Below are 23895 nucleotides of genomic sequence, written 5' to 3'. Positions count from 1 at the left end.
CCTACCGGAACCAGCGAGCGCCGGCGGACCCGACGGCTAGAGCGCCTCTCTCGCTCCACCACCGAGACGAGGCTCCGCGGCCTAGAGCGGCGGGCGCGCGCCGCGGGGGCCGTCGGGATCGTCGAGCGCGGGGCAGAGCGGCGCCGTGTCCTCTGCGGCCGCCATGCTGCCCGCCGCCCGCCTGGCGCTGCCGCCGCGCCTGGCCCGCCGCCCGCCGCTCTCCTGGTGTTGGGGTGCGGCGCGGCCGCTGGGCACGGGCCGTGCTCGGAGGCGCTCGGAAGCGCTGGCCGGGGAGGCGCTGGCCGGGGCGCCGCTGGACACGGCCGCTAAGGAGTACTCGCCCAAGGTGCGGCAGCTGGTGCGGGACATCGCGGGGCTGACGCTGCTGGAAGTCGCCGACCTCAACGCGCTCCTCAAGGTGGGTCCGCGGGCTGTCCGGCCCCGTCCCGCTCCGCTCGGCCCCCGCCGCCCGCTGACGCCGCCGCTCTTCCCGCAGGAGACGCTGAAGATCCCGGATGTGGGGGTGATGCCCGCGGGCGCCGCCGCCCACCCGCCCGCACAGGCGGCCCCGCAGGTACGGCGCGGGGATGGGGGGGGTGGGAGCCCTCGTCTCAGCTTCACCTTCACCTCACCGCGGCTGTTTGCAGGAGGAGGAGGAGGCCGTCCCCATGAAGAAGGAGAAGACGCACTTCTCCGTGCGGCTGACGGAGCTGAAGGCCACCGACAAGGTGAAGCTCATCAAGGAGGTGAAGAACTTCGTGCCTGGCATAAACCTCGTGCAGGTGAGGACGGGGCTGCCCTGGCCCAAAGCGGTCGCTGCTGTGAGGGCTGCCCGGGTTCCCTCTCTGTGGGGCTGTGTGCACAGGGCCATGGGCCTCTCCGAGCAGAGATGAGACCAGGATGCAGAACGGGACTCGCTGTGCCCAATAGGCATCCCTCAGAGGAGCCCAGTTCCTCCAGCTCTGGTGCTGAGTCCATAGCAGAAGGGGGAAGGAGGAGGTTCAGAGCAAAGAGCTCACAGCCCTCTGTGCCCGTCTCCTTTTCTCCCAATGCAAGAGATGCTATGAGGCTTTCTGAAGAACTTGGGGGCAGCCAGGACTCCTCACTGCAGCTGGGTTTGGTCAAGCTTAACACAGCTTGTCATCCAACACGCTTCCATTCTACTGTGATGCTTTTATGTCTTGAGGATAATAATAACAGCACTTTCTATTTACCTAACTGCAAGGAAGCAATGCTAAGCAATGTAAAATCTGCTTTAATATGCCACCCACTTATTCTGAGATGGATTTGCAGAGTGTTCTCCAAGCCATTCGTAATGACGTATTGTAAAACAAATAATAACAGAGACGTTCTGCTCTCAGTGATGTCAGTTCCATTGGCCCACTGGGAAATAACTGTCTGCCAGCTGGGTCAGCCTGAACGTTATGTCCCAGCAATGATTAAGATGCCAGAACCCTCTAACAGTTATGATCAGTGGACAACTAAAATGGTCAATGCTAAGTCAGCATGGCACATGGAATGTTGTTCTACAGGTTACACTTGTGATGCAGCCACAAGTTACTTTGATTTAAAAAATAATAATAATAATACAGCTGAAGGCTGGTTTTGCCTGTAGAGGTTGTATTTAATGTGTAGCTGAAAAAGCATTAGTGTAAGTGAGGAGTTGTCATAGAATCATAGAATGGCCTGGGTTGAAAAGGACCACAATGATCATCCAGTTTCAACCCCCTGCTATGTGCAGGGTGGCCAACCACCAGACCAGGCTGCCCAAAGCCACATCCAGCCTGGCCTTGGATGATGTGGAGCATCCACAGCCTCCCTGGGCAACCTGTTCCAGGGCATCACCACCCTCTGTGTGGAAAAACTTCCTCCTATATCTAACCTAAACCTCCCCTGTCTCAGTTTAAAACCGTTCCCCCTTGTCCTATCACTGTTCACCCTTGTAAAAGTCGTATCCTCTCCTGTTTATATGCCTCATCTGGATGAGGTGCTTTTAAACAAGATTTAAGGTGGCCTTAAATGAAATTTTCTTAGTGGTTTGGAAGAAAGTACTGCTGGAAACAAGCAGTACCCTGCCCAGGGGCTGTTGATGTGTGTGCAGCCTGGGCTGTGCTGTTCTTCCATCCAGGAGATGTGAACAGCTGCTGCCCAGGGCTGAGGCTGCTTTAGAACAGAAGTTCAGTGTTAGGAAGCAAAGATGAAAAACCTCATTTGTGCTCCGTGTCCTCACTGCAGCAAACCAGAGCAGGCTGTCCCTTCCAGACGCAGCCATGGGCTCTTGTGATCTGCACAGCAGCACCGTGTCCCTTCCAACAAAGCATCTTCTGCCACTGCTGGTACATCATCACTGTGCCCGACGTGCACTGAGCTGACGCTACCAAGGCTCACTTTGTTTGTTCTGCACAGCACATGAGCTGGTAGCAGCTCCTCACTTTGGAACCCCCCAGGTTTGTTGGCTGCTGTGTGGTTTGGAAGCAGCAGTGCTCTGACTGCAGCAAGCCTGTACCCTCCTACCCCATTCCCTGAGCTCACTGCAGTTAAACAAGGCATGATACTATAGGAAATCTTAAACCAGTTACAGAACTTTTCAAGTGCCTTAATTGTTGCTATACTCTGCAACATTAGAGGTTTGTATATAAAATGCCAAACTGCTGTCAGGCAGTCTGTGCTGGAACTCTTTTGTCCCAGTACATCAGACTGTGACTTCACTTGCACAGCTGTGTACAGAACTCAGGCAGCCTCTCCACCCCCTGGAACAAATATGTAAACCAAAACATCCATGCTGAAGAAATGGCCTGGCTGGGTCAGTGGCTGCGTTAGCAGATGGTTGTGTGTGTCCTGGGCACCTTCCAGGGCTGAATGCTGGGGAACACAGCACACGTCACGTACACACCACGCAGGAATTGTGGGCTGCCGGCTGTAGTGCTGCCCCGTACCATCAGGGCGAGGTGCAAGTAGGTGTCTTCCAAGTGGAAGCCTCGGGTTTTAGAGCATTAGGTGAGTTTCTCTGGTCTGTTCACGCAGAGGTCGGGCTCATGGCTTTAAATCTGTTAATCTGGTTAGTGAAAGCTGGTTTACAAAGCTCGTGCTTTATGCCTCCCACAGGCAAAGAAGCTGGTGGAGTCCCTTCCGCAGGAGATCAAGGCTAACGTGTCCAAGGAGGAAGCAGAAAAGATCAAAACAGCGCTGGAGGCAGCAGGAGGGACTGTGGTTCTGGAGTAGGCGGCCCCGGGTCACCCAGAGGGACTCGTGGAGCAGCACCTGCCTGTGGTGCTCACACTGACCGAGCCAGGCCCTGGGCACTCCGGGAGCGAGATGCCCTCGCGCCGCGTGGTGGGAATGCTTTGTCCACATGGTTCAGTGCAACCGCAGCGTGCGGTTTGGTGGGGCTGCCGTTTAATTCCGGCATCACAACGAACTCTACATTCATAAAAGCCAAGTGGGAAAAGCTCTGTAGAATCGTCATCTGTCAAAGCTCAGTCCGCTTCCCGCGGGCGCTGCACACGCTCACACGCTCACGGCGCTGGGGCAGAGGCGCCGCTCCATCACCACCACCACGCAGAGCAGCGGCTTTGCGCGCACGGTGACAGCGCAGCGCTGCAGCCGGCCCTGCCGCTTCCTCTTCCTCGCTCTCCTTTCTCCTCTCCCGTCCCTTTTGCCCGCGCCTCCCATCCCGGCACCGCACGTGGATGGCTTCCACCTTCCCGCCCCGCTGGAGGGACGCGGGCCGGGCCGTGGTTACTCATTGCCGCGGGGCCGGGCGGAGCTCCCCGCTCGGAGCCCGGCGCGGCGGCGGCCCCCGGTGGATCGGCGCGGGGCGGGGCGCGGGGCGGGGCGGCGCGGGTCGGCGGCGCAGAACGGCGCCGATGGCGGAGCAGCGCGTGTCGCGGTGGTACTTCGGCGGGATCGCGTCGTGCGGCGCCGCGTGCTGCACCCACCCGCTCGACCTGCTCAAGGTGCGGGCGCGGAGCCGGAGAGGCGGAGCGGCGACCGGGGGCGGCCGCGGGGTTCGGGGCGCGGCGGACGGGGGCGATCGCCGCGAGGAGCCGCGATCCGGGGGGCCGCGGGAGGGCCGAGGGGCCGTCCCGGTCGGGCCGCGCCCGGGCGGCGGCGGCGGCGCCCTCGGTGCTGGCCGCGGGCCCACTGGGCTGCGCGTCCCCGGCCAAGATGTCAGCCGGGCGCTGGGCGCCTGGCATCCCCGCCGCCGCTCAAAGGGGCCGCGCGCGGCGGCGGCTGCCAGCCCTGACCCGGCCCGCGGCGGCGGCCAGGTGGCGGCGAGCCCGGCGGGGCTGCCCGGCGCCGCGCACCCGCGTGGGACTCGGGGCTCCGTCCGCGCGGGGCTCCCGGGAAGGGCGGCGAGCCGGGAGCCGGCCGGGTGCCCTCCGTTCGCCGCCGCCGAGCCGGCGGCGCTGGGGGGGAGGGTCGGCCTTTGCCCCGCGTTGTGTGAGCGAGCCGCGAGCGAGCCGGGCCGGAACTGATCGCGGAGCTTGCCTTTGGACCACAGCTACAGCGGAGAGGCCCCGAGCCGGGCAGGGGATCAAGGGCGCTCCTCTGTGCCTGCGGACCTTGGACCCCGGGGTCCCACCCAGCCCGGCTGCAGGTGCACGGCCCCCGCCTGCCCTGCACGGCCCCGGCTGCTGCTGCACGCAGTGAGTTCCGGCTCCCAAAGCCGAGCCCTTCCTGCACAGCGGGAGCTGGATTGTATTCTCCCACCGTCCTGCTGTGCGTCCCATGCTGCGATGTCCCCTGGGCTCTGACCCGCGGCACAGAGCTGCGCTGTGCTCAGGACACACTCCGGCAGAGGATGACGCAGCTCCTACATGAAGGCCCCTCTGCAGCAGCCCAGTGCAGTCCTGCTCGCTCCTGGTGCTAGAACTGCTGAGTTGCTCCAGTGGGGCTGCTGTGCACAGGAGCAGTGCTGCAGTGCTCTCTGCCTGTGCTCCTCCTGCAGTTCCTGGAGGCCCGGTGCCACGTGCGCCCAGGGCGGCAGGAGGTCATGAAAGCAGCAGTGCTGCCTGGTTCCTTCTGACCAGAGCTGTGCTGGCTGCTCACTTGCTCACGTGTTTCTGGGCCATCCTACTGGTGATGCACTCCAGGGCTTTCCTTGGTTGGCTGCACACCCTGGCATTGCCCTGTGCCGTGCTCCTGCAGCCACTCAAGTTGGCAGCCACATGGGAGGGGCATTGCTCAGCACTCCACCTCCTGCACCTCCAGCCGTGTGCTCCTGGGCCGGGCCAGGAAAGATTCCAAGCGCTCCTTTGATGCGAGCAGCCTGGAGCTGCGGCAGCTCACAGTGTGCTGAGGAGCTCCAGGAGCTGCTCATTGTGGGGCAGTGCCCTGACACCTGCAGGTTTTGCCCCAGGTCCACCTGCAGACACAGCAGGAGGTGAAGATGCGGATGATGGGGATGGCGCTGCGCGTGGTCCGCACCGACGGCGTCCTGGCGCTGTACAACGGGCTGAGCGCATCGCTGTGCCGCCAGGTGGGTGCTGCCAGGTGGGTGCTGCCAGGTTGGTGCCCACACTGCAGGGCCGGCCAGTGGGGCCCAGCAGGACGCCCTCCCTCTCCCCCAGATGACGTACTCTCTGACTCGCTTCGCCATCTATGAGACTGCGAGAGACCACTTGGGCCGTGGCAGCCAGGGGCCTCCCCCCTTCTATCAGAAAGTGCTGCTGGGAGCAGTGGGAGGTAAGCAGGGTGGTGGGATCCCTCTGGTTCCCTGAGGCTGGAGGAACTCTGAGCACGGCTGTGCTTTGGCTGCAGGCTTCACTGGCGGCTTTGTGGGGACCCCAGCGGACATGGTGAATGTCAGGTCAGTTCTGCCTGTGCTGCTGTGCTGTTCCCCCTCTTCCTTATGTCTCTCTTGTCCCGCCCCCCCGCAATCAGAGCAGGTCCTGGTGGGGATCTCCAGATCTGGAAAGACAAGAGCTGTTCCAGTGGGACGGCCCCAAGCAGGGCCCTGGAGGGCTGGTTCTTGTCCTTTGGGAAGGAGCTGCTGCCCTGAGCAGAGCCCAGCTCAGTGCTGCAGGAGGGCAGCGGTCTCCCCCACCGCAGCCACCCATAAAGAACATGACACCCCCCTGCTCTGCCTTGCAGGATGCAGAACGATGTCAAGCAGCCGGCTCACCTGCGGCGGAAGTGAGTGGGGAGTGGATGCTGCAGGGCTGGGGGAAGACAGTGCTGTGGGGGGCAGCACGTGGAGGAATCTCAGCCCCTGACATCTCCCCCTCTTGCTCCTTGCAGCTATTCCCATGCCCTGGATGGCATGTACCGCGTCCTGCGGGAAGGTGAGGCTGTATTGGCAGCGGGGGGAGAGAGAAGTGGAGAGGGGAAGGGATGGGGCAGCCATGGGCCTGCAGGACTGAGGGCATCACTGCAGCACCTGGCTATGGCACAGGGCATGGCAGCACACCAAGTGCAGTGAGAGGCACTGTCTGGGAGCTGCTGGGAAAAACGAGCTGAAGCAGGCTGGGGAATGAGCGGCAGCAGGAGGGGATGGAATTGACATGAAGGGACTCCATTCCTGTGGACCTGGCGTATGCTGTGACATAGAGTGCTTGACATGAGATGCTGGAGAGGGGTGGGGAAGGAGTCTCCTAGGGGGAGAGGAGTATAAGCAGTGCCCCAGGGCTGTGCTCGTCCCCTGTCCGCAGAGGGCTTGAAGAAGCTGTTCTCGGGAGCAACGATGGCATCCAGCCGAGGGGCCCTGGTCACCGTGGGGCAGGTAGGATGGCGGGGCCGGGGGCTGGGGCAGTGCATGGCACAACAGGAAGAATGTGCACTAACAGCTTATCCCTGCAGCTTTCCTGTTATGACCAAGCCAAGCAGCTTGTCCTCACCACTGGGCTGCTGTCGGACAACATCTTCACACACTTCCTGGCCAGTTTCATTGCTGTGAGCAGGGCAGGGGGCAGTGCTGGGGATGGGGCTGTCTGCAGCTGAGCTCAGGCTCAGGGTGGTGTTCGGGGGCTCAGATAGAGCACGGAGGCTCCTTGCCACTCCCTGCACTGGGTCATACCCCAGAGCCATCATCCTGCATGGCAGAGCCATGATCCCGGTGCCTCCCGCAGGGTGGATGTGCCACATTCCTGTGCCAGCCCCTGGATGTGCTGAAGACGCGCCTCATGAACTCCCAGGGCGAGTATCGGGTGAGTGACCCCCCCTGCAGCTCCCGGCCCCTTCCTGCAGTGCCTCATCAGCTCTCTCCCTCTTGCCCCAGGGTGTCGTGCACTGTGCCATGGAGACTGCCAAGCTCGGCCCGCTCGCCTTCTACAAGGTACGTGAGTGTAAGGGGAGGTCGGGCAGGAATGAAGGTCAGTGTCCATAGCAGTGTTGGGATGGAGCTCTCAGGGCTGTGTAGCCCTGGTCCTGTGCCAGGCCCTGGAGCACAAGGTTCCTTCCAGATGCAGCCAGTCTGATGTTCCCCCAAGGCCATCCCCACCTTCCAGCACATGGGCTGCTCCCCATGGTCGGGCTGCAGGCACTCTTGGTCCAAGTGGAAGCACGCACTGACTCCCTTCTCACTGTCCCATTGCAGGGCTTCGTTCCCGCTGCCATTCGCCTCATTCCTCACACCGTCCTTACCTTTGTCTTCCTGGAACAGCTGCGAAAATACTTTGGGATCAAAGTGGTCACCTGAGCAGGAGGGCCGGACCCTGCTCCCTGGGACCGCAGAACCCCCACCGCCCTGGGCCGGGGCTGTCCCCTCCCCACATCCCTGCACCCGGGGCCGGCCGGTCCCAGCCCCCATCCCACCCCCTCCTCCATTCTCAGCATCTCCGTTACCTCTGGGACGTCCCTGGGCCTCGTCCCCTCTGCACTGCACCTTCCCCTGCCGTGGCTCTGCCCTCTCCCCTACCGGGGTGGCCGCAGCCCGGTCCCGGTGCACAGCCTCGTGCCTCCGCCTGGGCTCAGCTCGCAGCGGGAGGGGCTCGCGGGGGCTGTTTTGCTGTGCCCAGGCTGCAGCCGGGACTTGTGCAGAGCAGCGCTGCGTGCAGGGGGCTCCCAGCTCCCACCTCTCCTGCGGCAGCAAGGATGGACGTGGAGCAAGGGTGGAGGCGGGCTTGGCGCACGGAAGCGTTCCCCGCTGAGTGCCTCTGTCCTCCTCTACTCCTCCGCTGTCCCCGTGCAGCCAAAACGGTCCGTCCCTCCCCCCCGTCTCCTGCTCAGCCAAAATTCCCCAGCGGCCGCCGGCCGCTGGGCTCTTCAGGGATTGTGCCTTATACCAATGATAAAGAAGGGACCTGGAGGGGGCGTGGGGCGGCCGCGCTGCCTTGCTGTGCTCCTGCCGCTGCCTTCATCACCGTCCCCGAGCCCTGCAGTGTCCGTCCTGCCCCGCTTCTCCACGCACTGAGGTGCCGAACCCTCCCCCCCGCCTTGCAGCCCCCCCGCCCTACTCTGCCTGCACGGGGGCTGCGGGCATCGCCCTCTGCACGCGCAGCGCTGTGCGGAGTGGCCCCGAGGGATCAAAGAACTGGAATAGCTGTGACCGTAATGTATAATAAATAAACAGCGGAACAACCGCGGCGTCCCGATCGCGTGGGGAGGGGAGAGCGGGGGATGCGGTGCTCCCTCCCTCCCAGAGCTGCACCCCCGGAGGAGCGGAGGTGATGGGGGGGTCCGGGCTCACCCCCCTCAGCCCTCACGGAACGGGACCGTCCCTGCCCCGAGGGCACCTCCCAACGCCGGGCGGGGGAGCCGCGGCCGGGCCGTGCTCGGGGCAGCGCGGGGTTCCGGGCAGAGCCGTGCCAAGGGTCCGTGTCTGCTGGCTGCAGCTCCGTCCTGGACGTGACGCTAATTGGGCCGCGGCGGGCGGAACGGAGCCAGCCTGGGACAGCAGAGAAATGAAAGCTCGTCACCTTAACTAAGCCTAATGATGCCGGCTGGCATCGCCGCTTTGTTCCGGTGCCCGGCGCCGTGCGGGAGCCGCGGGGCAGGTGCGGGGCGATGCGGTGCTTCTCCTCGGGGCCGGGGCCGAGCGGCAGTGGGGATCCACCGCCCCGAGGATCGGAGCAGCCCTCCCTTCCATCGGCCCCGCGCTCCCGTGTCCCGACTGCGTCCCTCGGGGCGCAGCAGCCCTCTGCCAGCGGGGGTTGCGTTACCCTCAGCTCGGCTCCCCCGCCCCCGTTTCCCGCAGCCCCCCGGCGGGCCCATGTGGACGCGACGCGCCGGGGGCTCGGCCCGACCCGGGCTCGGGGGATGCCGCGGCCGCTCCGGGCCGTGTTTACCTGGCCGCGCTCCGCCAGGACAGCGCATGGCAAACACAGACCCGACACCGCCAGCGGAGGCCGGAACGAGAGGGTCCGCGCAGCTCCCGTCCGCCCCGCGGGGATCCGTCCGGGCGCAGGGTCAGCCCCGTTACCGCGGTCAGGAGCCGCCAGCTCCGGGCACAGGCAGGGACCTCTCACCTCCCGACGCCGGGACTGAGACGGGACCGCCGCGCAGACGGAATCGGGGCGCAGCGCGGGGGGCGAGAGGATCCGCAGGCCGGGAGCGGAGAGCAGCGCCAGGGTCGGAGGTGACCCGACAAAGCTGCGCTCGGTCGCATCCCTCCGCATCCCTCCCGCACGGGGCCGGTGCTCTCCCGGCTGTCCTCGCCGCCGCGCCGGGCGGCACCGGGGTGCTCAGCACCGGGACGGAACGGAGCGGAGGAGGCAGCACCGAGACCGCAGGCGGTGACACGCACGGTCTCTCGCAGCTCCGGGACCTTTCGCCTGTGCCGGTCGAAACACCGGGAGGGGGCACCGGGCCGCGCCCTCTCCGCCCCCCCGTGCCAGCGGGAGGAGCGGGGCGGCGAGAAGAGGTTTCTCTCCCACGATCCCTCCCCCCGCAACGGTCCCTCCCCCCCGAGTCGCCACCGCCGCCGCCGCCGCGGCTCCGGCAAAAGTTTTCGCCGGAGCGGCCGAGCGCGCCGGTCTCGGTCCCGGTCTCCGCCAGCACCGAGATGCGCCCGGGAGCCGCCGCCAGCCCAACCCTGACAGGTACGGACAGCGGGGAGGGAGGGAGGGAGAGAGGGGAGCGCCCGCACAGCACCGACGGACACCGCATATCGCGTGGCCGTGAGCCCGGGGAGCGGCGGTACGACACCGGGGAACGGCCCGAGCCCCGACGGGGCTGAGCCCGAGGCGGAGGGCTCTGGTGCCGGCTCCGGTCTCGCTCTCCGTCCGGCTCGGTGCCCTCGGGAAGGGTTCGGCCGTCGGGTATCTCGGTGCTCACTGCTGCCGTGGCCGCTGTGCACCCACACCGGGTGATTGGCACCGACCGGGTTCGGGCTCCCCGGGAGCATCTCCCGTAGGTGCCCCCAGTGGTGTCCGCTGGGCTCTGACTGCAGGCACAGCTGCGGTTTCGTGCCGGACAGAAGCAGGGGATACTTTTCCACCCTCCGTGCTGCTCCCCAGGCTCCCTGGTGCCGCAGGGGCCCACGGCGAGTGCCCTTTGTGACTCTGTCCCGAGCTCTGCTGTGTCAACACGGTGTTGGTAAATGGCTTTGTTTAACGAGGACATGTTGGGTATGTGACCTTGCCGGCCTGGCGGCTGCATGCGCATCCCCAAAGCAACAGCAGAGCTCACCTCTGCCCGGCACAGCGCTTCCCAGCCCGGCTGCTCCCTCGAGGTGGCGCGGGGAGAGCAGGGCACGCCACTGCCAAGCCAGCTCTGCACGCAGAGAGCAGAAGACAAGCAGTGGCTGCTGCCCACCCACCCCGTGTCCTCCCCACACCTCGCTGTGCCCTGTGCCGTGCCCACCATACGCATTGTGGGTGTCCTGACCCGTGCCAAGTTCAGCCTTTACCCCCATGATATTCTCAGCTTTATCTGTGCATCCACGGGAAAATTCCGAGCCCGCAGTCCCCCTCCTCACCACGTTAGTGCCGCCCCAGCTGCGAGCTCCCATCCTTCCCACCAATCCCCGCTCCTTTCCATGCACTGTGATGCAGATTTTTTTTTCATGTTCTGTTGCCTGGAGAGGGAAAGAGAAAAAGATTGAGTGGAGAAGAGGCAAAATACGGATTAAAAATAGTTAATGAAAAAATGTGACCGCAAGCTCTGAGCAGCAGCGCAGTGTTGAGACCAGCTGTGGAGCACAGCTCAGCTCCACACAGCTCAGCACCCGTGCACCCCCAGTGCCAGGCAGGGGTGGGGGGGCAGAGACAGGGGAGGCACGGAGCCCCTGGATTCTTCCTTTGCATTCTGCCCACCCGTTTGCATGCAAAGCCTCTGTGCCCTACAGGGCTGTGTTGGGCTCTGCCCAGCAGCTGGATGGGAGCGCTGCCCGCAGCCCCACAGAACCACTTTGAGATGAGGACACCCTCCTGGGATGGGGCAGCTGTGTGCAGGGTGACTGCATGTTTACTTCTCTCCGATGTACCCTGAAGCTGTCCCCAGTGCTCAACAGTGGTGTGAGTCAGGCCAGATAGGAGTGTGCTGAGCCCCCAGAGCGGGTGCACGTGCACACACGCCTGTCTGCACTGACCTTTTCCTGAGCTTTTCCCACTCCTCTGCTTCCCCTGTGACACGCTGCCCACACGTGTCGCCCGCTGTGTCTCTTGTGCTGTCCTGTTTCACGTCCCAGTTCATGCAGTATGATGAACTAGACAAACCCATTTCCCCCAGACAGAGCCACAGTGCTGTGGGTGCAGCAGCCCTCTGTGCCCCACACCGCCTCTGTCAGACCCCTGCACTCCCCCCCTCACACGGGGCAGCTGCAGGAGATGCCATCCTCTTCCCCTTCAGCAGCCCTGGAGGTGATGCAAACAGCCTTGTCCCGACGGCCGATTGCTGCTTGTTTGCATCCTTTGTTGCTATTGACGAAAATGCTGTCAGGGCTGGTTTGGATTTTCTTGGTCCAAAGTGACACAGAACTCAGTGCTGTTGGTGCTGCGTGACGTCGGCTCTCCGTGTGCCGCTGCTCGATGTTTCCGCCATTGTGCAGCTCTGTGCAAATGAGCTGTGGTCGTTCAATGTGAGGGGTGCCCCAGGCAGCTCAGCTGTTCCTCTGCAGCCCAAGTTCCTCGCGCTCGCTTTGCAGAGGGCAGATGGGGGTTGGAGCCGTGGGGGTTGCAAGTGGCGAACAGGAGGCGTCCCGGAGCTCAGGGACAGTGCAGACGGAGGCAGCATGGGGTGCACACGACCTCTCCAGTGCAGGCATCTCTGGGCACTGCTTGTCCCATGCTGGGAGGAGAGAGGAGCAGTGTCTGCTGGGCCCGGTTAGCGCTGGCATTGCATCAGCCCTGGCCCTCCAGTGTCCCCTCCCCTGCCAAGTGCCAAAGCCCCCGCTGTGCTGCCTTGTAGCTCAAAGCACAAAGCCAAGCCAGCCGTGGAAAGTGCTGCATTAGTGCACTGGGGTCTAATCCCGGGGTCAGGAGGATGGCAGCCCCCACCACCACCTCCTGAGCTCTCAGCTGTGTGTTCCCAGTCCAGCCCCGGGTCAGGGGGATGAGAGCTGCACAGAGGGACCGGCTCTGCAGGCGGCACCAGGCTCTGTGCAGGGCCATGCTGTACCAGACTGCTCACAGGTCACGTTGCAGATGCCCACGGGTGTCCCCATGGAGGCTTCCCCAAGCCACTGATCCATGTAGCAATGAGCTGCAGCAATCCCAGATGTGGAGCTCATTCCCTTCCCGTATGAAGGCAGCCCCAGCTGAGGAGTGGACAGGACGGTGCCAGGCCAAGGAGGGGGCTGTGTGCCCACAGGGACAACATCCTGCCACGTGTGCGGGGATAAACATGTGCTCATCCATCCCCTGTGCCTTGCTGCAATGCCGCGTGCAGGGACTGCGGGGCAGGGATGAGGCAGGGCTGGGCAGGGCACATTGTGGCCTCCCAGGGGCTGGTCACACCCAATTCCTATCTGGGTGCTGTCCCCTTTCCCAGCGCTGTGTTTCCTTCCCTCCTCTCCTGCCTGTGGGCACAAGGTCTCCGCTTTGCTGCTGTGGGCAGTGTGGTGTTTGCAGCCCGTCCTCCCCCAGGGTCAGCAGCCTCAGAGACATGACACAGGGACATTCTGCATTACCCAACACCAGCATGGGGCAAAAGTCCCCTGTGCTCCCTGCAGTCCCAACAGATGCACCCACCCAGATGGTAGGGGCTTGGTGCCCGTGGCTCAGAGTGATGGGGAATGTAGTGCCTGGAGCCACCCAGCAAAATGAAGACTGTGACGTGGGCTGGGTCCATCCTACAGTGTCACCTCCACTGACAATGGATGGGGACAGGGGCATTTTGGTCCTGGTGGCCACAGCACACCCAGCAGCAAACACAAGTACTGGTGCTGGCACTGCCAGCTCCTGGGACATTCTCAGTGCTGCTGACAGCCTGAGACCCACCGTGCCAGCCCCAAAGAGCCGGACTGAGCAGCACTTGGCTCCCCTACATCCTCACTTACCAGGAACAGCTGCATCTCCCAGAGTGTGGGGTCCCCCATTCTGTAGGCTGCTGGGGAGGGGGGCCGCAAAGCTCCACGGGCAGCTGGGGCAAAGGGCTGGGCAGGGCTCTGCTGCAGGGCCAGGGGGCATTGGAGGCCCTGTGCAGGAGATGAGGAGCGTGACTGCCCCACGCGCCAGGACCCCTCACCCAGTGCAGTCTGCCCAGTTTGGCCACAGCACAGCCCTAGGGCGTGGGGAGCACTGCCAGCCAGGAGGGGAGTCTAGGGCAGAGGGCTCCCCATGCTAAATCCCACTGCAGCAGCTAAAAATAGTGCTGCCTCTGCCCCAGAGCTGCCTGCCTGGCTCGAGGGGGGCTGCCAGCACATCCACTGCCATGCCCCAGAGAAGTGCTTCCCTCTGGTGCAGGGATGCTCAGGGTGGTGCTGGGCACTTGGAGTTTCCCGTGGGGCATGGGTGAAGCAGGAGGGGACAGGTGGGGTGGAAGGATGGGGATGCTGCTGTGGATAGGTGACTGGAGGGTGCCCATCAGTGAAGGTCCCAGAGCCCACCCAGTGAGTTCTATCTGTCCTTGGGGGCCGTGTCCTGTTCTGGGACTGCCTAAATAAGGCGCGTGCTGGCAAGTCTCGCTCCCTGAGCCACATCTGCAGCGCCACGGGCTGATTAATGAGCTTCTCAGGCAGCCGCTTGCAACATGGCGAGTGGGTCTGCATGGAGGAAACACGACTTTCCCAGAGATAAAAATAGGCAGAGCAGAGCGGCGAGCCCTGGGAGCGATGGCTGGAAGGGAGCCATGGGGAGGCTGGGGCTCAGCAATGCTGCAGCATCAGCTCCCACACTGCCCCCTTGTCAGAAGAGCTGAAATCCCATTCAGGAGCCCCATAACCGGCTTAAGGGGGATGGAGGGAGTTATGGCTCCTCGTGAGCCAGGCTTTGTGCATGAGCTCCCGGATGCCGTGTCGGATGAGGCTCCCCATTGCTTGTGCTGGGAGCAATGGAGCCGGCAGCAGAGCCAACACGGGGCCACGCAGCCCCATGAGCCAGGGATCCCTGTGGTTATCCCCACAGCCACCTCCATCCCCACTGCATGCCAGGGCTGGGAGACCCATGGGGTGAGGGATGTGGTGCACTGATGTGCCGGCACCATGGACGTCCTGACTGCCTCACAGAGTTCTGGGCCGTCGGAGATCAGCACTGATGCACATCAGGCACCAGCATTGATTGGGGGCGTGGAGCTTAGCTCAGGTCTGTGAGCAGAGAGTGGGTCAGGGAGCCCTGGGAGCCTTAGAGCTCTCCCACTGCAAGGGTCCAGCCCATGCAAGGGAGTCACGTCTGAGTGTGGCTGTGCTCCAACTGCTCAAGGCAGTTGAAAAGGAGCAGGGGTGTCTGGGTTTGCTCTGGGAAGGCAGAGAGGTGACTGGGAGCCATGGCGATGCTGTCCTGGGGAGGAAATGGCAGATACTCAAGGGTTGCAGACTAATGGGAAGAACACAAAGAAACAGTTGAAAGTTAAAGGCAGGTGGAGAACGGGGATGTGAACAGTGGCAGCTCTGCTCACCTCACAGCACATCCCCAGTTGTGCCCCAGGACGGGTCCCACTGCACATCCCTGTGACTCATCCTTTCATGCAGGGTCGCCCGCGTGCCAGGGCCCTCACCACCAGGGCAGAGGAGCTGCCGAGGGCCGGTAGGAAGCCAGGACCCCACTCCCCATGCAGCTTGTGGCCTGGTGGAGGCATGTCCCAGCCACATCTCCTCACTCTCCTGCTGCTGCTGCTCTGCTGCCAGGTAAGGATGGGCTCCCAGAGACACTGCCCACGGCAGCCCATGGCTACGCCACGCTGTACAGAAGACACTGTCCAATCGTGCTGTCCACACGGCACAGTGTGGCACATCCATCTGTGCCTGCCCACGGCCATCCTTGAGCCTCAGGGCCATGGAATGCCTGCCCCTGCCTGACCCTGGTGACGTCTCTGGTGCCCTCAGGGCCCCTCTGCCCAGATCACGAATTTCCTCTTCGAAAGCTGGAAGGCTTACAGCGAGGAGTGCCATCGCAACATGAGCCGGATGCCCGCACCTACAGGTGAGAGCGGGCACCTCACACACACCCCTGGTGTCCTGGCAGGACAGGGACCCCCTGAGGGTGGGCATGGGGTGCTGTGGGGAAGGTGACCGTGTGTCTCCAGAGCGACACTCCCCATGGACTGAGTCAGAGTGCATCACCATTCTGCCGCCCCGCAGAGCTGGTTTGTAACCGAACCTTTGACAAGTTCTCCTGTTGGCCCGACGCACTGCCCAACACCACCGTCAACGTCTCCTGCCCCTGGTTCCTGCCCTGGTACCAGAAAGGTAATGGCAGGGCACGTGGTGGGATGGCTGAGCGGAGCAGGGCTGTGTGTGCATGCACACCTCTGTGCTGGTGCACGCTGCTGCGGGTGCTGCTCCGTGTCCCCTGGGCTGTCGTGCAGAGCCCAGCTGTGTACCTGCAGCTGCCCCATTTCCCTCCTCTCCATGCAGTGAAGCACAGATATGTCTTCAAGACATGCGGGCCGGATGGGGAGTGGGTGACAGGCCCCAAGGGGCAGTCCCTGAGGAATGCCACACAGTGCCAGATCGACGCCGAGGACCTGGAGGCACAGGTGGGCAGCGGGTTGTCTGGCAGGCATAGTGCAGCTCCTGCCCCGTGCCGTTCTGCCTCATTCCTCACCTTCACGGCCTCCCTCACTCAACAGGAAAAAATTGCCAAGACCTACGGCAGCTTCAAAGTGATGTACACTGTGGGCTACTCAGTGTCCCTGTGCGCACTGCTGCTTGCCCTGGCCGTGCTGCTGGGCTTCAGGTGGGCACAGACAAGGGCTGCATCAGGGTGGTTTGGGGGAACGCACATTGACAGCAGCCCCCTGCCTCCCCAGCAAGCTGCACTGCATGAGGAACTACATCCACATGAACCTCTTCGCCTCCTTCATCGTGAAAGGCGTCTCCGTGCTGGTCATCGATGCCCTGCTGAAGACTCACTACAGTGACAAGATCGATGATTACAATGTGCGCATCTGGCTGAGTGATGAGGTGCGTTGGGGGGGGCAGGGGGTTGGGGGGAGGACGGACCACGGCAGGCCCTGACTCCCACCCACAGGCTGCCGCTGGCTGCCGGGCGGCCACGGTCTTCATGCAGTATGGCATCATGGCCAACTACTGCTGGCTGCTGGTGGAGGGCATCTACCTGCACAACCTGCTGGTGGTGGCTGTTTTCTCCGAGAGGAGCTACTTCACCCTCTACCTGTGCATCGGCTGGGGTGAGCACAGCCCGCATCCCATCCCCATCCTATCCCATTCCTGAGCCCACACTGTGCCTCACCTGTCCCACCCTGTGCCTCCGCTCCAGGGGCACCTGTGCTATTTCTCATCCCATGGGTCGTTGTGAAGTTTCTCTATGAAAACATTCAGTGAGTATCAGTCCATGCCATGGGGTGTGTGGGGCACGGGGGGTACGTGTGGGATATATTGTAGAGAAACCCAGGGACAGCCCTGCAGAGGCCCCGCTCTGCTGCCCGCATGCAAGGAGCGCAGTGCCAGGTGCTGTGCCAAGCTCCAGCAGCCACCCTGACACAGGGCTGCCCTGGGGTCCCCATCCCTCTCCTCCGCAGGTGCTGGAGCACCAACCACAACATGGGTTTCTGGTGGATCCTCCGCTTTCCAGTGTTCCTGGCCATCCTGGTGAGCCCTCAGCCCACGGCTTTGCCCACCATATCCCCTGACTCTGCCATGGTTGGGGCCGTGGCCACTTCATGCTTACATGCCCTTCACGGCTCTCTGCCCCACTGCAGATCAACTTCTTCATCTTCATCCGCATCATCCAGATCCTCATCTCCAAGCTCCGCGCACACCAGATGCGCTACACCGACTACAAATTCAGGTGGGCAGTGGGTGCAGCCCCAGCCCTGCGTGCCCACATGCAGGTGGTGTAGTGCCCATGGCCATGGCCCTGCGCTATGGCTGCCCGCTCCGTGCAGGCTGGCCAAGTCCACGCTGACGCTGATCCCGTTGCTGGGCATCCACGAGGTCGTCTTCGCTTTCATCACGGATGAGCACGCCCAGGGCACGCTGCGCTACGTCAAGCTCTTCTTCGACCTCTTCCTCGGCTCCTTCCAGGTGAGCTCAGCAGGGCCAGGCTGGCCACAGGGACGTTGTGCTGGGAGGGATGGACTGGGGCCGAGTCTAGCCACTGCCCCTCACGCCTCTCCTGTCTCTACCCAGGGGATGCTGGTGGCCATTCTCTACTGCTTCATTAATAAGGAGGTGAGCGGCCGGGCTGGGAGCGGGCGCGGGGTCGAGGGGCCGTGCTGACGGCGGCCGTCCACAGGTGCAGGCGGAGCTGCTGAAGCGGTGGCAGCGCTGGAAGCTGGGGAAGGACCTGGCGGAGGAGTACAAGCACACCTACAGCCACGCACCCAGTGCCCGCAACGGCGCTGGAGGCTGCGAGAAGCACCAGCTGGTGGGTGGCTGTGCCAACGGGATGGGCCGCGGCACGGCCGTGCGCTCCGGCTCCCACTACCTCGAGAGCAGCGGTGCTGCCGAGCAGCTCGCCATGGGGGAGCGGCACCACTGCTATGAGTTCCCCGAGACCACAGCCGAGAGCCACTTCTGAACCCATGGCTGCACCTGGAGGGCTGTGGAGGACTGAGCCGTGGGGCGGCCGCTGCCCTCACCCTGGGCACTGCGGGGCTGCAAAATGGCCCACGGACAGGGCTGGAGAAGGCGGGGAGGGGAAGAGGGGCTGGGGTCTGTGGGGGCTGGGAACTGGGGGGGTGGGGTTCATCCTGTGGTGCTGCCCTTGTGCGCCCGCGAGACCCTCTGCACAGTGGTGTAATTTATGTCGTAACTGTGTAAATAGGTGTGGGCCCATGCCGGGCTGCAGGGCCAGCTCTGAGTGTGCCTGTCTGTAGGGAATGGCTGTCCTTGTGGAGGGGGAGCGGTGACACTACCACCCCACAGTGTCCCCAGTTGTCTGTGGGTGATGGGCACATAACCCCAAGCTGGGGATGGGGCCACATAGTAGGGAGCCCCTGCATTGCACTGCTGCCCTTATGGCCTTGCACAGGTGAACAGGGCAGAAGCGGGGGGGGGAGGGGGCTGCAGCTTTCCTCCAGCCACTAATGAGCTCTATCAGCATTGCCAGGAACCCTTAATTAAATCATTTGGAGCTGCCCCTTCAGCCATGCTCTCCTGAGGACGGGCAGTGGCTGCTGCTGGTGCTGAGCACCGTGGGGTCCCTGTCACCCTCAGGTTAGGTGGGCTTCCCCAGGGTCCCACGGGTCAGGCTGGGGGGAAGGTGGAGTGAGCTGGCACCCTAAGAGGCTTGTGCAGTGCACATGAGTGCTAAGCCCAGATGCCACGGCTTTAGGAACCACAATGGCTTTGTGTGGGGATTAGCACACTGCCCTGTGCCCCGGGTGTACCCAGATGGACAGAGCTCGAGACAGCCCCATGCCCCCACAGGCCCTGGGCACACCGTCAGGACCCATGCACAGTCCAGCACACACCATGCCCACCTGCTTTCCAGGCACGAGCTGTGCTACATGACATGAGAGCAGCACTGTGCCCTGGCAGCGCCCCACTGTCACATCCCCCACTGCCCCAGCACCAGCACCAGCCCCAGCCTGCCTACACCCACCAGGCTGAGGGGCTGCAGCGAGGGCGGCAGCATCAGTGGAGCCAGCAAGTCGTGGGGAGGGCACTCTGCACTGATCCCAGCTGCATGGTGTTGGCCGAGCACACAGTAATTTTCCTCTGTTTACGTGACAACTCGTTGGCTGCCCAGCCGAGTTCTGCTCTGTTCACCCACCATGGGGCCAGCCCTGCGCCAGGAGCCGGGACCATGGGGCCGAGGGCCAGGGCCGCGATGGTGAGAGCAGCTCAGCCCACGGGACCACGGCACCGAGACAGCAGTGCCATGGCACGGGGTGAGCTGAGAGAGGGGAAGGCAGGGACAGGGCTGGAGATAGGGACACGGATGGGGATGCGGATGGGGACAGACCTCGGGCTGCAGCGCCAGCTGCCACTTGTCCCCACGGCACTGCCGTCACCGCGGCCTCCTGATGCGGTAACGAGCCTAATTGGAGCAAATTGCTGAAGCACGAGGCGGTTTCTGGGAAGGTAAATATGGTCGATGCACGGCGCCGGCCCCAATGCCTGTTGCTCCAGTGTATCCATGGCAACACACCACTGTCCGTCCCAGTCCCCCCCTGCCGCCTACCCCCTACAGAGCCACGACACCCCACTGGGGCCAAGGTGGGGGCACGGGGTCAGGCAGCAGCCCCGGAGTCTGGCAGCACAGCACCCCAACAACACCAGCACTGTGCACCCCTCACTCTTGAAGACGCACTTGTGTCCCACACACAGTCACATCTGCATATACACACACGCTTGTGCCACTCACACCCACGCACAGGGCTGACATTTGCGGGCAGAGCAGCGCAGCTATTTCAGGTTCCCATGGCAGCAGCCGGATGGGGACATTCAGTGCCCAGTGCCCACCACGTGCTGCTCGCCCACCTGCGGCCACCCGCTCTCGCGGTGATGTCCCCCCACCCATCCCCATTCCCCTGGCGTTGAGAAGGGAGGAGAGCCCTGTGCCACACGGCAGGAACGAGGAGCAGAGCTGAGCAAAGGGGACGCAATGGGAATGGTACCTGACAGGTCATGGCAGGCACCCCCCCGGCGTCCACGAGGCCTCGCTCGCCCCGCAGTGATACTGCTGCTTCATCAAGGTAATTGGAGACTGCAAATTGGTCTGCTAAGTAGATTCTGCCTGTTACCATTCTCTCTTCCCACTACTTAATTCAATGATACAACACATACCTCTCCTCCTCCCACCACTTAATCTAATGATAACAGCCGTAGCCGAGTCACGGTGAAAATAAGCCATGGCCAGCTCTGACTTTGATAGGTAAACAGCCTGATTTCCCTGGCCTCCGGCCTCAGCCCCACACGGGGCACCCCCCCGCCACCTGAACCTCACACCTCCCTTCTGCTGCTTCACCACGGTCACCTTGTGGTTTGTTATTAGCCTTTATAAAAATTGTCTGTTTAGAAAATCATTTTCATATGACGTTTCATTAGAGCCTGAGTGAGCGGTTTGCCTCCAGCATCACAGCACTTGAGCCAAGAGAAAAACAAGGCAAGAGGCGGTCAGGGCCAGGCTGCTGGGCCCCAAACAGAGCTCTGCCACAGCAGCGTGGTGGTGGGACGCAGCTGATTGGGGTTCCTGCAGTCTCCTGCCCCATCTTCAGACCCCAATGCCCTGCTGCCACGTTGCAGCACACGGACGCAGCCTCGTGTGCATCATGCATTTCCCCTGGGAAAACGTTGGACATGCTGCTGCTGGCAAGCAGCCATGAGAAGCTGCAGGCAATGGCCCACCTGGAGGGAAAGGCCAGCGGAGACAAGCTGCAGTGGCAGCAGCAGTCATTTCATTCACTTCTGCTCCCGACAGAGGGCACCTCCTGCAGCGCAGCACTGCCCAGACACCATCCTGTGGCGGAGCACCCCTGTGCTCCACAGCAGTGTTTTGGAGATGGGAGGCAAACAGGGTCACGGCGCAGCACAGAGGTGCACTTGAGGAGAAATTCTAGCAATGCTAAGTATAGTTTAAATGCCATAAATGCAGGAGAGGGAAAAGGATACGAGTGTATTAATAGTCTGAACATTTCAATCTTTGGTCCAGCAACAGCTCCCAGGATGCTGGCTCGTAGGAGGGCTGCCAGAGCCCAAGGGCATTGTGCTACCAGCACACGGTGCCAGGCTGTACATGCCTGCAGTGAAATTAAGAGCCCAGAGCAAGTGCAAGGGCAAGATCCCTTCTGGAAAATGAATAAATCAATAATCGAAGTGGCTCCTGCTCCTTGCGATCCTTAGGGCTCGGCCAGGCCTGAAGAGGTACAGAAAACTCTGATGGTTATTGTCAGCACTGAAGTCTAAAATAAGAAACACAGCATTTAAGCAACAAAACAGGACAAGTTTGGAAACCTAAAAAAAGAGAAGAGTAAGGGCACTACTCCAGAAAGGCTGCAGACAGATGCAGAGCAGAGCAACGTGCACACACAGCTCGAAGGCAGAGGGGGCTGAGCAAGGGCACAGCAGAGCATGGCCCCGTCAGCTGGGTCTAATGCCCACGGTGTGGTTGAGACCTCTCGTGGGCACATGGCACCCACACGGCCAGGCAGGCACCAGGCACTGCTCCACTGCCAGCATAGCCCTGTGGTGAGCAGCACGCAGCGACATCAGGCAGAGGTGGCCCCGGAGCTGATGCTTGTGATGTGCAACGGAGGAGCAGGCAGAGCCACACAGAGGCAGACTCAAAAGAACACCAGCTTTTATTTACAACACTCCTCAAGTGACAGACAACAGGAAAAAAAAGGAAAAAAAAAAAAGGAAAAAAATAAAAGGGACAGTATAGCTCAATGACGCAACAAAGGAAAGTTAACAGCAACCACAACTCCTCTGCACTCTGAATCCACCACGTGCTGGGCAGAGCCCCTGCAGCTCCTTCCCTGCCAGCTCTGAGCACAGGCAGGAGGCTGCTCCCACAGCTCCCCACATCCCCAGAGGCACTGAGAAGCCCCACAGCTGCTCTGCCCACACGGGCACGAGGGCACAGTCACTCTCCCTGCACAGAAATGATTAGACAGGAGCAAGGGTCCCAAGAAAGCCAGCCTCCAGGGCAAGTCAGATCAGACCACCACAGCCTGCACACAATGCTACTGCAAGCTGTGAACACCAGGTCTCTTCAAAGGGTGCATGTTTGGGAAGTGGTGTTAGTGCTCAAACAGCAAGGAGTTGCTCAGGCAAAGATGCAAAAGAGCTTTTTTATTCTAAGTCAGAGCTAGCCACTTCCCCACCACCATCTTCCTGGCTGGGGTTGGGAAGTGGCTGAGCTCAACTCAGCACTTGCGCTCAGAGCATCTCCAAAATGTTTGGGCCTCGGGCCTCTCTCTCCCTCCCCCCGACATGGAAAGAGGAGCAGCTCCACTATCAGCACTACAAGGATATGGCCAAATCTAAGCACAAGGAAAATGTGGCATCAGATGTAAACCCAAGAGCTTTGGCAACACTGACGAGTCCTGGGCATTACCAGACTAGGTACAAATTAAGCCCTCCAACCAGGGAGCAAAGAATAGGCAAAGAGTGCCTATAGGCATCAGCTGCCCAACAGTGCTGAACTGCCCAGTGCTGGATTGAGGCTGCCAGTGTGTCCCTCAGCACCAGGCCAGCACCAGGTTTCCTTCCTTCACCCCTTGGTCCACTCCAGCACCCATGAGCCCTCGGTGCACAGAAGGGAGCAGAGAGCTGGCACTGCCTCTACTGACAGCACAGGTGCTCTGCCCTACCCTGCACCAGAACCCAGGAAGCCTGAATGCTCAGCACACCAGGGACAGAGATGGAAGAAGAACAAGCGACTGGTGATCGCAGCACGGAGGCCTGAGGAAGCTGTGGGTCAGGAGCTGCAATCTTTTACAGAGGGCTCCGTCTAGCTTCAGCGAGCCCTTAAGCATCGTGGAATTCAGGTAGCTCCAAAGCCAGCCCCAGAGCTGACCGGCTCTCCCACGGGCGGAGTACAGTAACCAGAGGAGGAAATAACACAAAATCTCAACTTAAATCTGCTTGAGGACTTTAAAGACCGGCTGACGAGCGGAGGACCTGCCTTACGACTTCTTTGCATCTTGTGTGTTCCTCCGCTTCAGGTCGCTCAGATCGACGGGTTTAAACGCTGCGGAGAACAGAGCACAGCCTTTGGCGGCAGAGGCCGCACCGCAGCTCCCCGCCCCGGGGCCGACCCGGCGCCTCCGGCCGCGGCGCGAGGAGGGCGCGGCCGCTCACCTTTCAGGCTGGGGTTCGGCATCTTCTCCACGTACTCCTCGACCAGGCCGCGCTCGGAGCCCATCTGGCTGCGCAGGTCGCGCTCCACGCACTGCCAGGCTGCGGGGACACGGCCGGGCGGCTCGCGCGGGGCTCGGCGGCGGACGCGGCCCCAAACCCCGCCCCCACCCCCGCCGCTCACCCTCGTAGATGAAGCGCACGTTCTCCTCGTGGGCCGGCGTGAAGATCTCGCTGCCGGCGCCGGGGGAGCGCGGGCCGCCGCTCCGCTTGCCGTTGTAAACGACGCGAGACACGGGGGAGCTGAAAGCGAAGCGCGGGGCTGAGCGGGGCCCGGGGCCGCGGCTGGGCCCGGGGCCGGGGCGGGGCTCACCTGGCCATGGCGCGGTGCGTGCGGCGGCGCGGCTCGGCTCGGCGCGGCTGCGGGGAGAAAGGAGAGGGCGGCCAGGCCGGGGCTAGGCCGCGGGCCGCCCTGAACCCGTCGCCATGGCAACGCGCGCCCCTCACCTGAGCCCGACTCCCGCCTCCGCTCGCCCTCGGGCCGCCACGGAAGCGCCGCGGCGCGCAGGCGCGGCCCCTCCCCCAAGCCGGCGTGGCCCCGCCCCTTACGTCACGCGGTCCCGCCCCCCCCGCAGCAGCTGCGCGCG

At 62.6% G+C, this 23895-nt stretch overlaps 5 protein-coding genes across 10 annotated transcripts; 3 read left to right on the top strand and 2 right to left on the bottom strand.

Moving 5' to 3' along the window:
* Window positions 1-27: 27 nt before the first annotated feature.
* Window positions 28-3448, top strand: MRPL12 (mitochondrial ribosomal protein L12). Of its 2 annotated transcripts, XR_014887487.1 has the most exons (5): window positions 28-418; window positions 497-574; window positions 648-782; window positions 2236-2997; window positions 3106-3448. XR_014887487.1 is itself a non-coding variant. In XM_085240466.1 (4 exons), exons 1-4 carry the CDS (start codon window positions 164-166, stop codon window positions 3220-3222), a joined length of 585 nt encoding a protein of 194 aa, XP_085096592.1. In that variant the 5' UTR covers window positions 55-163; the 3' UTR covers window positions 3223-3448. The 2 variants fall into 2 exon arrangements, 1 of the variants encoding a protein (XP_085096592.1); XM_085240466.1 differs by lacking the exon at window positions 2236-2997 and having other exon boundaries at window positions 55-418.
* A 350-nt stretch (window positions 3449-3798) lies between these two features.
* SLC25A10 (solute carrier family 25 member 10) lies at window positions 3799-8522 on the top strand. Of its 2 annotated transcripts, XM_085240445.1 has the most exons (11): window positions 3799-3956; window positions 5363-5482; window positions 5574-5688; window positions 5764-5812; window positions 6097-6138; window positions 6244-6287; window positions 6654-6724; window positions 6802-6894; window positions 7071-7148; window positions 7220-7276; window positions 7538-8522. In XM_085240445.1, the coding sequence occupies exons 1-11, from the start codon at window positions 3867-3869 to the stop codon at window positions 7637-7639; spliced, it is 861 nt and encodes a 286-aa protein (XP_085096571.1). In that variant the 5' UTR covers window positions 3799-3866; the 3' UTR covers window positions 7640-8522. The 2 variants fall into 2 exon arrangements, with proteins under 2 accessions (XP_085096571.1, XP_085096572.1); XM_085240446.1 differs by lacking the exon at window positions 6802-6894.
* Window positions 6439-15050, bottom strand: LOC146543072 (uncharacterized). Of its 2 annotated transcripts, none has more exons than XM_085240454.1 (2): window positions 9228-15050; window positions 6439-8827 (listed from the first exon to the last, which is right to left on the bottom strand). In XM_085240454.1, exons 1-2 carry the CDS (start codon window positions 9555-9557, stop codon window positions 8642-8644), a joined length of 516 nt encoding a protein of 171 aa, XP_085096580.1. In that variant the 5' UTR covers window positions 9558-15050; the 3' UTR covers window positions 6439-8641. The 2 variants fall into 2 exon arrangements, with proteins under 2 accessions (XP_085096580.1, XP_085096579.1); XM_085240453.1 differs by having other exon boundaries at window positions 9408-15050.
* Window positions 15031-18020, top strand: GCGR (glucagon receptor). The gene is made up of 13 exons (XM_003211467.5): window positions 15031-15163; window positions 15362-15458; window positions 15617-15724; window positions 15893-16014; window positions 16108-16214; window positions 16288-16441; window positions 16509-16668; window positions 16758-16818; window positions 17020-17089; window positions 17200-17288; window positions 17386-17524; window positions 17630-17671; window positions 17736-18020. Exons 1-13 carry the CDS (start codon window positions 15113-15115, stop codon window positions 18018-18020), a joined length of 1485 nt encoding a protein of 494 aa, XP_003211515.3. The 5' UTR covers window positions 15031-15112.
* A 3016-nt stretch (window positions 18021-21036) lies between these two features.
* On the bottom strand, window positions 21037-23867 carry MCRIP1 (MAPK regulated corepressor interacting protein 1). Of its 3 annotated transcripts, none has more exons than XM_085240465.1 (6): window positions 23756-23867; window positions 23622-23668; window positions 23433-23551; window positions 23252-23350; window positions 23076-23141; window positions 21037-21348 (listed from the first exon to the last, which is right to left on the bottom strand). In XM_085240465.1, the coding sequence occupies exons 2-5, from the start codon at window positions 23627-23629 to the stop codon at window positions 23077-23079; spliced, it is 291 nt and encodes a 96-aa protein (XP_085096591.1). In that variant the 5' UTR covers window positions 23630-23668; window positions 23756-23867; the 3' UTR covers window positions 21037-21348; window position 23076. The 3 variants fall into 3 exon arrangements, with proteins under 3 accessions (XP_085096591.1, XP_085096590.1, XP_085096589.1); XM_085240464.1 differs by having other exon boundaries at window positions 21037-21302; XM_085240463.1 differs by lacking the exon at window positions 21037-21348 and having other exon boundaries at window positions 21730-23141.
* Between the last annotated feature and the right edge of the window lie 28 nt (window positions 23868-23895).

This window comes from Meleagris gallopavo, chromosome 20, assembly GCF_905368555.1.
Source record: "Meleagris gallopavo chromosome 20, MGAL_WU_HG_1.1, whole genome shotgun sequence".
Taxonomy (NCBI): domain Eukaryota; kingdom Metazoa; phylum Chordata; class Aves; order Galliformes; family Phasianidae; genus Meleagris; species Meleagris gallopavo.
This window is presented reverse-complemented; position numbering and strand designations above follow the sequence as displayed.